Source organism: Temnothorax nylanderi, unplaced genomic scaffold (genome assembly GCF_030848795.1).
Source record: "Temnothorax nylanderi isolate EJ_2023f unplaced genomic scaffold, tnyl_v1.0 TNYL_tig0515_pilon, whole genome shotgun sequence".
NCBI lineage: Eukaryota > Metazoa > Arthropoda > Insecta > Hymenoptera > Formicidae > Temnothorax > Temnothorax nylanderi.
Window position 1 is genome coordinate 105,951 of NW_027249577.1, and position 15,166 is coordinate 121,116.

The 15,166-nt window shown below is 34.3% G+C and overlaps 1 protein-coding gene and 2 long non-coding RNA genes across 3 annotated transcripts; all 3 read left to right on the top strand.

The window, feature by feature from the left end:
- The first annotated feature begins 3,181 nt into the window (after positions 1-3,181).
- LOC139783563 (uncharacterized) lies at positions 3,182-4,871 on the top strand. Its single transcript, XR_011721316.1, has 2 exons — positions 3,182-3,884; positions 3,977-4,871. It is a non-coding gene; the product is annotated as an uncharacterized lncRNA (long non-coding RNA).
- Positions 4,872-5,210: 339 nt separating this feature from the next.
- Positions 5,211-7,193, top strand: LOC139783562 (uncharacterized). Its single transcript, XM_071722726.1, has one exon. The coding sequence runs from the start codon at positions 5,211-5,213 to the stop codon at positions 7,191-7,193; it is 1,983 nt and encodes a 660-aa protein (XP_071578827.1).
- Positions 7,194-13,846: 6,653 nt separating this feature from the next.
- LOC139783560 (uncharacterized) lies at positions 13,847-14,903 on the top strand. Its single transcript, XR_011721315.1, has 3 exons — positions 13,847-13,861; positions 13,949-14,082; positions 14,163-14,903. It is a non-coding gene; the product is annotated as an uncharacterized lncRNA (long non-coding RNA).
- The last annotated feature ends 263 nt before the right edge of the window (positions 14,904-15,166 follow it).

Consider the following 15,166-nt stretch of genomic DNA (forward strand, 5'->3'; position numbering starts at 1 on the left):
TTTCCCTATATGTTACAGTTATAAGAAATAAATAATAAACACTACCATATTACTACTGTTTCTATATATATATATATATATATATATTGTATATCGTATATAGGTATAAGAATTAGTTGCTTGTTACGTATACAATGTACATGCAGATGTAGTAGTAATACCATTTCTTGGCTGCTTTCGCAACGTGGGTCATTTTGATCGGTTTATTACTTATTTCTTTTAACTTTAGCGTACACTCTATGCTTTAATATTTGATGCGGACCCCAAATGCAGAAACATGTGAAATTAATTGTACAATTAATATTTATTATTTTTTCAATACAAATTAGAAATAAATCCAACACTCACCCATAGACAATAAAACTTGACCCGGTGAAAAATGAAATTTATCTGTACTGCCTTCATATTTTTTTATATAAAAAGGTTCATTAATATAGTCTTTTTCTATATCTAAGTGTAAAACGTCTGTTATTGGCACGAATAAAACTTTCTTCGATTCATCACCAAAAAATCTGATGGCCACGTGCATTGTACTACTTTCAGCCATAACCTATGAATAAAAAATATTAGTTTACATATGAGTTTACATATGATTTTGTACAAGTTTCTACATATTATGACTGCAATATTAATAAAATGTTATACTTACAGATTACTTTAATGATATGAATATCTTGAAGACGTCTTCCGAATGGTAATTACTAGAGTCCGGACGTTCGTGCACGATGTGCAAAAGCAAGATCGAGGTCTAGCCAAAGCAAGATTGAGGTTTGCTAGCCGGATCAACCTCGATCTTGCTTTTGCTAGCCGGATCAACCTCAATCTTGCTTTGGCTAGACCTCGATCTTGCTTTTGCTAGCCGGATCAACCTCGATCTTGCTTTTGCTAGCCGGATCAACCTCAATCTTGCTTTGGCTAGACCTCGATCTTGCTTTTGCTAGCCGGATCAACCTCGATCTTGCTTTGGCTAGACCTCGATCTTGCTTTTGTCAGTCAAATCAACCTGAATGATACGTAAGGATCAACTTGACCCCATAACAATACAACATACAAGATATTTTGCACTCTGTGCCAATATACTGCAAAGTACTACTTTGGGGCCTCATAACTCGAAAAGTACTTGGTAGAAGTACACTTAATTATAGTGTTTTGGAAAGCTCTCGAGATAATCTACAAGAATATGTAATGAGAAAAGGTACGTTCCATTTAAGAAATTGAAAGTCACCTTCACGTGACCTTCAACAAACTGTTCAAGGTCAAACCAATGGTACCATCTTATGTCCCCCTTGAAACCATACAACTTTTGTCTGAAACATTTTTGTATGTGGAGCTTAGTTTTTGAGATATTTTGCTGTCCAAGTTAAAATGGGACACCCTGTATGTATAGTACAGAAATAAAGTGAAATAATAATATATATGGTATATTGTTAGCTATATTATTACAGTGCGTTATTAATTGATTTATCTTCTTTTCAGAAGTAATCGATGTCGATGTGCAGGCCGTAACCGAGGCAGAAATCGAACTGCGCAAAGTCGGTGTAAACGAAGTCGAGGGGGAAGATGTCGAGGTGGACGAAGTCGAGGGGGAAGATGTCGAGGAGGAAGATGTCGAGGGGGAAGATGTCAAGGAGGAAGATGTCAAGGAGAAAGATGTCGAGGGGGACGGTGTCGAGGAAGAAGATGCTGTAAACGGTAATATGGAACTAATAATCTAAAATCTGAAAATAAGTACGTAGTCATATACATTGTAATAAAAAATGACAAGCAATATTTATTAGTTTGTAAAGAAAAAGTGAAATTTTTGAAAATCCTGTAATAGCTTCCGAGTTTTCAAAAATCTGTAATAACTTCTGAGTTTTTAAAAATCTGTAATAACTTTTGAGTTTCCAAAAACCTGTGGCTTTAATTTGAAAAATCGTGTTTAGCTCGTTTCAGTACATGTAATTAAAAAAGAAATCACCAATGTATGTGCCTTAATTAGTAACGTAGGTAATGATATTTTACGTAGTTGGGTTACAGAAGTGTTCCATTCATACCAATATGTAGAAATCTTATTATTATAGTGCTTGCAAGTAGCAGCGACTTGATGATGTCACAACGAAACAGCTTTTTAGACGATAATGACAGTAAAGTGTTACTTGAAATAAAAATTCGCATAATTACAATATATTTATTTATAAACAACACAATTCATTGTTAGAATATTGTTGTCATATAAATTATCTAAATAAATTGCCACATACGCATATTCGTGCTAATTGCTATTCTTTTTCGTAATTATGTTTTAGGATGCAATGACAGGCAAAGAAACATCTGCGCAAATAGCGATGAGAAAGAAGAGACCGCGAGAACGGGAACTGAGTGATAAGTTTTATTTTCTAACTTTATTAACCTTTTTTAAAGTATAATACCCGTATTAATAGATAAGGCAGTCCCGGAGGCTGATTGTATCATTTGTATCGCTGGCGATATGCCGCGACAAAAATTATTTTGACAAATAAATGCTAACCTTTAACCATCATATCACTATATCAAAATATATCGAAACGATACAAATTGCAGAATCTCCCCCACCCCATTACGCCCCATCACACCCCCCGTGTTAAGTTGTTAACCAAATTAAAGCTCAGCTATTTAAAATATACGTACAAACTAACGGTTTAACATGTAACTTTTAGTTTCATTTTTATAATTAGTTCTCTTAAAAATTAGAGGGTATATCAAATTTGATATTGATATTGATTGATATTGAATCTGAGAAAATTCACTTACCTATTTAAGAAAAATTAGTTTATTACAATTTTCGATTTTGATAAATAATGCACGCAGACATATCACGCCGGTTATATACTATAATTCATTTAGAAATAAAAATAAATTGTATATAATATGTAGTTCATTATTAATCTTAAGGATGTATTACCTATACCTTCCCAGCCAAAAATACAGTAATCTGAGAAATCCAATATATATCGGTTGTATGCATACTTTAACGGCTTACTACTATTTAATATCATAACAAGGACATTAATGTTACTGATTTAAGTGATTTTAACCAGTTTTTATGATTATTAACAGCGTATTTGTAAATATTCTTAATAGAGGCTCAAAACTTTTGGCTGGGAATCTTACCTGAATCTAACTGCTAGAAATAAAAATTATACATGTATAATGTGGATAAAGACAGAAAGTAACGGTTAAATATGATCAAAAATATCACGCAATAGTATAAAATATTATTATAAAATGAAAATAATACGCTAAATACGAGAATAAAAAATATAAATATCGAGCAAATAACACAAGAAGACGTGGCAACACCGCTCGATTTTAACTGTTGGCTGCACTGAACGCCCGACTGCTATCACATGAATGTTATAGTATCTGTTGTATATTGACAGCTGATTATTAGAAAAGTGAGGTTGAATAAAAAATGTTGAAGTGCAATAATATCCCGCTTTTAAGATATAAGGGCAAGTGGATTTCAGATGCTGTATATAAACATCGGCTGAAAATGTCAGAAACTGGCAAAAAAAGGCGAAAAATATCCATATTAGCTACCGATGAAACAATTACACGAGATACAGATGAAACAATTACACGAGATACAGATAAAAACGTTGACAACAACCGAGAGCTCGATTATATGGAAGGACGTCGAATTGTCGAATTCTCTATTCTTGCCAAACAGATGTGGTGTGTTTGTTGTAAAGAAGTTTTATCTCTGGAAAACATAGAGCAGGAAACACGTCGAGGACTCGCTTCAATTTTAATAATACGCTGTCATAAGTGCCTGCTTTTAAATATCGTAAACACGGGTAAAAAGCATTCTTCGCTGGATGGTAGTATGAACCGATTTGATGTAAATTTTAAAATAGTGCTTGGTAAGTCATCATGACAGTTAATTGCAATATAATGTATAGAACTCAAATAATGCATAATAATTGATATTGTTCTGAATACTTGCTTGTCTTAGGTATCATGCACGCCGGAATAGGATGGACACATCTAAATAAAATACTTTCATGCCTCAATATACCAACAATCAGTTTCAATACGTTTAAAAGATACGAACAGGAAGTCGGACCACTAGTGGAAAAAGTCGCTAAAGAAAGTTGTGAAAAAGCTGCGACATTGGAACGAAAACTCACAATACAAGATTGTGCAGCAATTGAAAAACTTTTGTAAGAATTGGTTGATTACTTACCATTTTTCTACTACAATCAAGAAATGTAGCAGTTTTTTAATGCCAAATAATTAATTAACAATATTACAATGGGGAAATGGTTCAGATTGAACACTTGTTAATGAAATTTGGGCAACCGTAAATCCAGTAGTAATTTATTGGCGTAAAGCAGACGATGTTAGAATTGTACAGTACGATGTAAGATAGTAGAGTGATTTAGCGTAATTCGATACACAGAGGTTTTGCTCCAAAAGGCAATTTCTCCATTTTACTATAGAATTTTGAAATATTTGTCTCAAAACGCTGCTGCAACTCTTGATTAAAAATTGAGGTACATCGAAAAAAGTAATAAACATAAAAGATGAAGGCTCGAATGTGGTCATCACCCGAACATATGGATAGAACTATAAGAAAAACTTATAAATCGTGTTATATGATCGTATAATAAGTATATAGATATGTATTATATATTCGAGAAAATAAAAAAATATATATGTATATAATAAAATAAAATAAAAACAAAAAGAATATATATAACCAAAAAAATATATAGGTATACATGTGGGTGTGGGTGTGTGTGTAAAAAAATTATGCTATGTAAACAAAATTATAACCCAAACAATACAAATGATATATGTACATACATGCCTATATAGCTGAAAATAATATAAATAAATTCACAGAAGTCTGTTTTTTTTTTTTATTGAATTACCGGATATTAATATTAATATTTTTTACTTTCGATGTTTGGTACAGGCCGAAGAATTTGCAGACAGGTTTTATTATCAATGGTAAATCGTCGGTGAACTTATCTGTAATCCAAGATTCATCGCAAGCCTCTCCCTCTCCCTCTCCTTCTTCGACTCCTCCTCCTACAGCGACTTCTCAAATTTCGTCATACCAGACTGCTACTCCGACAAGATTTACAGATCATCAGGAAGAGCCTGCGCGAATACATGAGACTGATTGTGAGCTCGAGACCGAACTGAACAATATCGTAACATTCGATGACGTCGTTCGAATCATGGTATCCTACGATATGGGTTGGAGTAAAAGGGGTGCCGGCCGAAGCTATGACAGCTTAAATGGTTTCGGAGCAATTATCGGGGTCAAGACAGGTCTAGTACTTGACTATGCTAGCTGCAATCGGAAATGCAAACGATGTGACATGGGACACGATCCGAGAAACCATGATTGTCGGAAGAATTTTTGGGGTTCTGCAAAAGCCATGGAACCTCACGTTGCTCAAAATCTTGTGAACAACAGCACAATTCTGAAATCCCAGAATGTTGAGGTCGGTGTTCTGATCGGCGACGACGACAGCTCAACGATTGCAGCTTGCCGAGCTACGAGTTCCCATCCTATAGTAAAATTCTCGGATACAAATCACGCTGCGGGTGGAGTCACAAAAAAATTGTATAAAATAGCAAATAAACGTAAACACAAAGAACTTACAAAAGATGGAATCGTGTATTTGCATCGTTGCTTTACGTACGCCATGACGACCAATAAAGGGAACAGTGCAGCTATGGCTCGGGATATTCAGTGTATACCGTATCACGCTTTTAACAATCATAGCAAATGCGGCATGTGGTGTGGATTTGTCAAAGATCCAGAGAACTATGACCATACGATTATTCCAGGAGGTTTTCACGATAAGGAATTATTCGAAGCTTTGAAAGATATTTTCGATCGTTTGGCGGCGAATGCTCATAAGTTTTCTGCCGGAGCTTCTAGCAACGTGAATGAGAGCCTGAACGCAAGTATGGCTAGCAAAGCTCCGAAGTCAAGATGTTATAGCCTCACCGCTTCTTCAGACTATCGTTTTGCCAGCACGATTGCACAGAAAAACGAAGGTGAGCATTTCATTGAAAACGTTTATAAATCTGCGGCCATGTCACCCGGAAAACACCGTTACAGATATGCGCAAAGAGTTCAGAGGACTGTAATTGAAAGGCGACGTCGAATACTGAGTCCAGAGTACAAAAAGAAACGATTAGCTTTAAAGAAGGCCAGAACGGCTCTGCGCCGCAGAAGGGAAGATCGAGAGGGTGTAACTTACCAAACAAATTGTACTCTATTAGATGCACCTAATACGGAAATGAATAATAATGTCATAGATCATACGAATTTCGATCTAGAGTTTGACGACGAGCAATATCAATCTATAGTTTTCCTCGATCTGGAAACGTCAGGTCTCAGCAAAGACTGTGATATTCTGCAAATCGCAGCAAAATGTGGTAAATTAACATTTGCCACGTATATAAATCCAAAGAAGCCGATATCAGCAGCTGCCACCGAAGCAAATGGTCTCACTAATTGCCAAGGAGTTTTAATGTATTACGGATTAACCGTCGACTCAGTGCCTCTCAGGCTTGCGATAAGCAATTTGCAGCAATGGTTGGCATCGCTCGGCAAACCGTGTTATATCGCTACCCATAATCTCAGCTTCGATGGACCGAGACTTTTCAATGCCATCGTTACTTGTTCCTTGCACGATGAGTTTCGAGATGTTGTCTGTGGATTTATAGACACTCTTACTGTGATTAGAAGGCTCACTGGTAGAAAACGCAAAGGCGAATGTACTATCGCTGGCTTAGCAGAATGGCAAAAAGTTTCGACCGCTGGTGCTCACAACGCAGAGAACGATGTAAATATACTTCTAAAAATTCTCCTATCAGCGAAAATAACTCGTGAAAATCTTGTCGAAAGTGCAAAGTCGTGGGAAGAACAAACAAACATATGGAGTAAGGGGGAATGCACCAGACGTTTTCTAAACGACTTGATCCCATTAAAAAATGTAGTTGGCGAAACTATCCGTAAAAAAATGGCCTGTGCCTCAATAAACGTTAACACTTTACAGAGTGTATTTCGCGAAACAGGGGCGGCTGGTATTATCCAGCTTCTTAGTCATAAGTTGAATGGAAAGCCAATAGTAACTAGTCATAAGTCCTCGCTCGAAAAAATTAACAAATGGATACAAGATAGTTTAATCGAAGAAAAGTAAACTAGTCAGCATCCTCTTCGTCAATACATATTTTTCACTATGTTTGCAAAAATGTGCAATTATTGATATTTAAAGAATAGATAGATATTTATTTCTAATAAACGTTACGTTACTTGGTTTGTAAAAGTAGAATATTTATTGCAATTATTGATATTATTTCTACATGAACGTTACGTTACTTGGTTTGTAAAAATAAAATATTTGTGTTGCAATTATTGATATTATTTCTGCATGAACGTTACGTTACTTGGTTTGTAAAACTACTAAATATTTGTTGCAATTACAGATTTATGCATTTATCTTGTTTTTCTTTTCTCTTCACCTTGTTTCAAAAATACTGGGATGTTTTGATATTTCAAAAATCAAATCAGTACAGCTACTTATTCTAGAAGGATATATATCGTAGACATTTCTAGCCAAAAGTGAAATTAGGTGAGAATTTCGTGTATTTTTGCAATGGGATAAAAATCTGAATTTGTTTAATAAATTATCAGAAAACTGTTTTTTGTCAGATTTTTTCATATTAAGATGTATTCCAATTTATAAATTAAATTTAACTCTACTTTTGGTTGTAATCGTTTATAAGTAAAAATTTCTTAAAATATCTATTTTGGTATCAATATGTATTAATATATATAGAATATTCAATTATACATATATCATTTCTTTCTACAGTTTTGTCCCCCGTCCCCCACGCATATTAGTACGATTGCTACGATTTTCAGCCCGCGGCAATCTTCAAGTTACGTCGCATATACTATAGCATAGGGCGCGCAGTGCGATGTTGCCACGTCTTTAGGCGTCTTCCGCGTCAAACGCCAAAATCTGCGAGAATGCTGCAGTTTTTACTTTTTTTCTCAGAAACTAGTCAGTGAATCATCGTGAAATTTATAGAGAACCTGTGCCAATGTATCCTCTATACACCGTAATTTTTCCGAGATTTGTTCTCTATTTTTTCTTTACATTCTGAATGTATATGTTTGATAAACTGTCAATCTCCATAAGAACGCATACAAAATTAAAAAATTAATATCTTTTAAACGATTCAGACAATCGATCTGAAATTTAACACAGGTTTTTAGGACATATAAGTGCACAATCTCTGTAAATTTCAGCTTGATCCCTTTATTTTGACTGAGCGGACATACATCCTTAAATGGCTGCAAAATTTTTAATATACTACAAAAATAGCGTTAAGAGATCTATGACATCTTGGAATTTGTGCATATTTTTTTAATTACTTAACATTGATTAATGATATACGTAATAGAAAATATGTACAAACGTTCGGTCCTCTCAGACTAAGCAAGGTGATGTCTTTGTGAGTGTTGCTCATTTGTAACACTGTACAGCTAGGATCTTGAGAACCGCCGATCATCTTCTCAAATGAGTAGATAACAAAGTGCACCATAGATCTCCTTAATAGCAACAAGTTCATATATGAGTAATATTCATATTTGCGTAATCCTTGTCACGTTATTTCGGATTGATGCTATACGGTGCTTCATAGTTTCTGCCTGGGAGGTGCCGTCCTCCGCCGCTGTTGTTTTCAGCAGGCGGTTCTCGATCGCTGCCTTTGACGAACGAACTTTTAGCGCTATCTTTGTCATTTAAATAGATTTTACGTCATTTATGAGAGTGAGAGTGCATATAACAAACGCAAATAATTATTTTATTCAGTGAATACAATATTCTTTAAAACACACATTATAGAGTGTGTCTAAATTATGTCAATAATGTAACCAAAAAAAGGAACAACGATTTACATCATTTGCTAATAATAAAAGTCACAATTTGTAAATAAATAATTCTTGAAATTGTATACAGTAATCAGACTATGAAATTAAATTTCCTACTGCGTGATACGTCCAGAATATTTCTAGATTTGCACATGACATGTATAATGTCACTGTAGAACATTATATTTTGTAATGTTTCAGATCAACATGACATCATCAAGAATTATTACCTATTTCTGTATATACGTATTTTATTAATAGATTAATAATATCATAATGTTTTAAATATTATAATTTTAATATAACAATAACAGTTAAATATGAATAAGAAAAAGTCTAATATGTGTATCATTTCCTATGAATAAAAGAGTATTGCTGCGCATAATATACAGGGTGTCTCATAACTGGCGGCTGCGATTTCTAGGGCGGTAGATGCATGGTAGTGATAGGAGTAAAAATATCGTAATGAAAATAATTCGTAACGTTAAAAAATGAAATATCGTAGTTATAATATTGCAGAATAAACGACTCAGCCACTTTTTGATAGTGGGAGTTGCCGAACTACGATATATTTTATTGCTCTCTCCCTTCCATTTTTAACGATACGAATTACTTTTATTAGTATATTTTGCTCGTGAATCACTCCTAGAAATCACATCCGCTCTGCATAATGCTATTTTGGAAATGTTATACGTATGCATCGTACGATGCATTTCTGATGAGTCATTTCAAAGAAAGTGCAGTTAAATAGAATGCGTTTATTTTAGTTAATAATAGTCGGATAAAGTGTGTATTATTCGTATTTGCAGTATAAAATCCGGGTGTATAAGATTAATCTAAGCATTTATAGTTATACATCAGCGAGCAGGATGATAGTATACGTATTTTCCGATCGACGTGAACGGGATGCGACCCTACGTAATATTGTATTCGGATGCGGAGAGGATGAGAAGAGGTATATTCCCAGCCGCAGGCACGGATAGGATACGCTACATATTAATGCAGTTAGAGACGGACAGGATACGCATACGTATATGTATACTGGAGAGACGCACATGGTGCGTATACACAATTACAGCTACCAGTGGACAGAATATACCCAGTAAACAATTTGTCAGCAAATTGTAACCAAATTGACACCAAATACGCGCAAAACTTGTCGACAAATTCGGTGCGATCTGTGTCTGCAATACGCTTGTGTTTTGCTAGCAAAGCTTGTGTACATGACTTGACACCAAATTGACGCCAAATATCGAGCAAAACAGGGCAGCAAAAGTTCAACGGCAAATTTGCGCCATATTGTGAACAAGGCTTGCCAACAAAAGCGCGACAGCAAATTTGTGCCAAATTGCGAGCAAACCTTGACGAAAGAACTTGACGCCAAATTGACACCAAATACCGAGCAAATCTTGATGACACAGCTTGACGCCAAATTGCAGCAAGCCTTGTTACGTAGCCATTAATAAATACTAATATTTTTTTTTTTTAGGAAAAATTAAAAGCATTAAATTATAAAAAAGCATATAATTTGTTATTGATTTACAATAAATTATTTTATACATATGTTACATATGTTAAAAGAAATCTTTATATTTATAAAACATTATAAGACATTTATAAAATCTAACGGTGGCAATAAAGTAATTAATTATATATTAATTACAGTAAATGTTATACAATGTGAATTACTGACATATGCAAACATTTAACTTTGTCAACAGCACATACAATATTTGTAAACACTCGAGAATCTTATATAATGCCTGGAACACATACTCCGTGCGCAGATAATGCATTGGCCGGTATAAGAAGGATTTATAGAATCTTACTGAAAACACGAGTATAATTTCTATGAAAATGCATCTAAAACAATATTCTTATAAGCCTAATACTACTAACTTTCCTTTCTTTAATCATACAATAATAACTACCGTGCATATTTAAACAACTAGTTCAAACTTGAAACACGATTTATTATTTGCAAGAATGCAAAATTGAAATAAACAAATGTTCACAATGTGCATAGTTCGTCGATTACGATGGAATAATGCAGTACTGTTGTCAGAAAGAAATAACAAAAGAATAATATACATCATTTAGGTGCAAGCAACCGAAGTGAATTTTGTAGTGTTTGATGTAATAGAAATTAATATACAGCAGAAAAAAACTGTTCAAACAAAACTTTTAAACCGTTTAAACAAAACTTTTAAACTATTCAAACAAAACTTTAAACTTTTACAGATCAAGAGACACGGTAGTGTCTCGCGCCAAGTACACGCGGAGCGAGACCGACCGTGACTCTTTTACGCGACGCGACGATTTGCGAGTACTCGAGATGTTGAGATCTCGATAACGAGTGAACGGATCAAGTTCTAAGTAGGCTTGATCGATAGCTTGGGGTCGAATTAGGGGGGGGTTTCTCTTATAATATTTCCGCTACGTGCCCTACGAGCGGAGATATTGCGACGCAAAGTCCAAATGTGAAAATTTATTTTTAAGATACGTCGTCGTCTACGTCGACCGTCTCTCATGCCATGCCATCATTTCATTGGCTGGAGTCGCGTCACTTTCACTTTTTCGACACCAGGGCGGTGCTAGTATCGCCAGTTTCGATATGCACATATGTATACGTGTGTGTACTGCGCGCAGTGCAGATAGTGCGCTCAGCGCGCTGTCACACAGTCAGTTACCTATAACACGGTAGTGTCCCACGTCAAATACGCGCGGAGCGAGACCGATCGTGACTCTTTACGCGACGCGACGTTAATATTTTTTCTGATTCAAGGTAATTGTTTTATTTACATGTAATTATCCTATTATTATACGACGCGAAGCGAAACCGCACCGTGACTCTTTTACGCGACTAAGTGCATGTGACAGGAATTATAATAGTTTACGTTTACGTGAGTATTTACTTCTGTAGTAACTTATACGAACGATATCTCATCGTAGTTACTATAAAATCTCCCGTTTATGCGGAGGAATTATCGTATCGTTCTTCGTAAGTTACTACAGAATTAGTAACGTTCGCGTAAACGTAGTATAGGTTAGATTACCGATTTCTTACAAAATTTTACATAAAACGCGAGATTCACTTATGGGAGCTTTCCAGCAAGCGACACAAGTCGACACAGGTATCGTTTTGTCTTTGTTACTCATTGCCAAAAAAGAAAGATAGAACGACGTTTGTGTCGGCTTGTGTCACTTGCTGGAAAGCTCCCTATGTATGCAAGTTTAACGTCTATTGAGTTAGTATGAAATAATTTTCCTAAATGTAATAAAAATAACACGATGTTATATATATGCGGTTTGCCGTGAATCATATATATATATATATATATATATATATATATATGTGTGTGATTTCTGCCCAGTGCTCTGAATGTTATGTGATTTTCCCCCAGTGCTCTGAATGTCATCTAGTCATACATATCATGCTTTGATACAAGGAACGTGAAAAAGAGCAGGAAAAGAAAAGAACAAACAGAAGAGACAGATTCAAGCTTTGTCTTTTAATCTGGACGAAGACAATGCCGAAAAATCCCGCAGTCAGAAAATGAGCAATCTGATGGCCTCGCGATTAAGAAGATTAAGAAAAATCCAGATGTAGATACAAGTTTCTTGCCAGATAGGGAAAGGGAGGAGGAGGAAAATAAACTTAAGGAAGAATTGAGGCAAGAATGGGCTAGAAAGCAGAACGCGTTGAAGGAAGAAGAAATTGAGATCACATTCAGTTATTGGGATGGATCTGGCTATCGTCAGAGTGTTATAATGAAGAAAGGTGAATGTCTCAGTAATTTAGAGAATTTTTAAGTTATTAAAATACTCCAGTGTCACTTTTGGAGTAACATTGGCGTGATATATAATAATGTTCTACTGCATAAATTAAATTTTCACATACAGGTAATTCTATCTATCAGCTTCTTCAGAGATGTTTAGAAGTTCTGAAGCGTGAATTCAGCGAGCTTAAAACAGTAATGGCAGATCAGTTAATGTATGTCAAGAAGGATCTTTCTTATATTACCGCACCATTATACGTTTTACGATTTTATTGTAACTAAGGTAAAGATACTAAATGATAAAACTTATGAAGCAATATCACAATGTTGGCATGTTATTTTAATGTATGTAATATTGCAATTAGGCACGAGGAAAAAGCGAACCTCTGTTCACATTTGACGTTCACAGATGATATTCGTGTTATGCACGATGCTTCTGTCGAAACCGAGGAATCACATGCCGGAAAAATTTTACTTAGGTATTTATCATTAAAAGAATACTTTGTATAATTCTCTTTTATGTTATTTCTCATTAGATCATGGTACGAGAGGAACAAACACATTTTTCCAGCGAGTAGATGGGAACCTTTTGATCCAACGAAAAGTTTTGACAAGTATACAGTGTCGGATAAAAATAGGAAGAAAGATAAAATCTGATAAACTTAGATTCAACGAATTGTCCAATTTCGTTTAAAGGATTCAGATTCAAAGGACTGTAATTTAGTAGAGCTACATCTTTACTCGATAGTAAATGAATTAAATATTATCACATAACTGAATGAATTAAAATCACAGTCCTTAAAAATACAATGTAGCTACAATATATATACATATATATATATATATATATATATATATATATATTATAATATATATACATATATATATGTATATATATTGTAATATATTACAATCTGTTGTATAATGAATCAATTGTACGATGAAACAAAGTTATTTATCTGGTTATAATATTTACAGTCCTTTGAATCTGAATCCTTTAAACGAAATTAACATTAACCGTCATCGTGTGAAAGAATCGTATGAAGTAATGTTTCCGAAAATTCTAATCGATTATTATTATATTACAGTTTCGCGAGTTGACTGATCCAAGCCACATTTCAATCAACGAGATTAATATCAACTCCTACGTGTAAGTAGATTTTAGATATATACATTTCTACACTCAAAATTATTTATCTTTGGATATGTAATTATACTTTGATGTTACTCTTTGCAGGTAAATGGTCGACAGAAGCTTACAATGTGGTACAAAATTGTTCCTCAAAGGGAGTTGCTGCCCAAACTCAGATTGAAGGTCGCATTCAAACTAATATTTATGCAAATATTTATTTTATGATACAAAATTATGAGGTAAGTAGTTATTATTATCCAATCTTCGAGAATCTCTTTGCAGATGCGCAAATTAATTGAAATTAATTGATTTTTTAAAGCTAATTTCCCTTACTGAAGAACTGGTAATGAACGGACATGCTGAACAAGTAGGCATGGGACCAGATGAATGAAGCCAGAAACACTTGAATCCATCTGTACATAAGAGTTGTCAAGAAACTCTACAATTTTCACGCATAATCCGCGATTCTTAGTCAGTATGGACTAGAGTTTAATACAATCGCCATTGATGATCCCCTTTAATCGCGTCAAAATTGATTATTTCGCTTTTTGACTTCGTTCTTTACTCATGTTGTAAAATAGTTTTCCGATTGTGTAGAATATTTTTATTTAGAAAGAAATTATAAAGATTGTTATATTGATCGTAGAGTAGAGAAAACAATAAAACTTTTAACATTTTACAAAGTAGTGTCACATTTAAACTAGAACATTGTATCGAATAACTCAGACGAATTAGGAAATTCGTTTCTACGTGACTCATGTCTATTTCTGATTGGGGACGATTCGAGAACTCATTGAAATAATTTAATTTCTTTTCACGTTTAAATTAGGCCACCGTAGATTAAACTTGTTACCTTAGAAGTTATTGTTAAATGGCGCATTTTATTTAATATTCCGCACTTCACTGTTGTGGCATAAAATTATTTTATGTTTCAAAAGATGGAGACTAAGCTTTCGGATTAATCCAGATGTACGCATATATACTGTATATATTTGATTAATTGTTTACTTAGATATCGATGATTCTTGCGCGATATGCTAATACATTTTTTTCTATGCAAGATTTCAAGCAGTAGAAACTAGTTAACTGAGAAAAAGAGTCTATAAATGATTCGTAACTCGTGCAATTGCGCTCAACTGGAAACGTTTGGCAGTTATGAAATGTTAATATTAATATTGTTGTTAAACAATATAGAAATATTTTTCTAGGAAATGTATACAAGTAAGGTTACAATCATTAAATCGCTCACAGTGCTCACCTACATAACTTTGTCGCGCGCTGCGATAACTCAATTTATTATAATTTATTTAATTTTTTAACAAA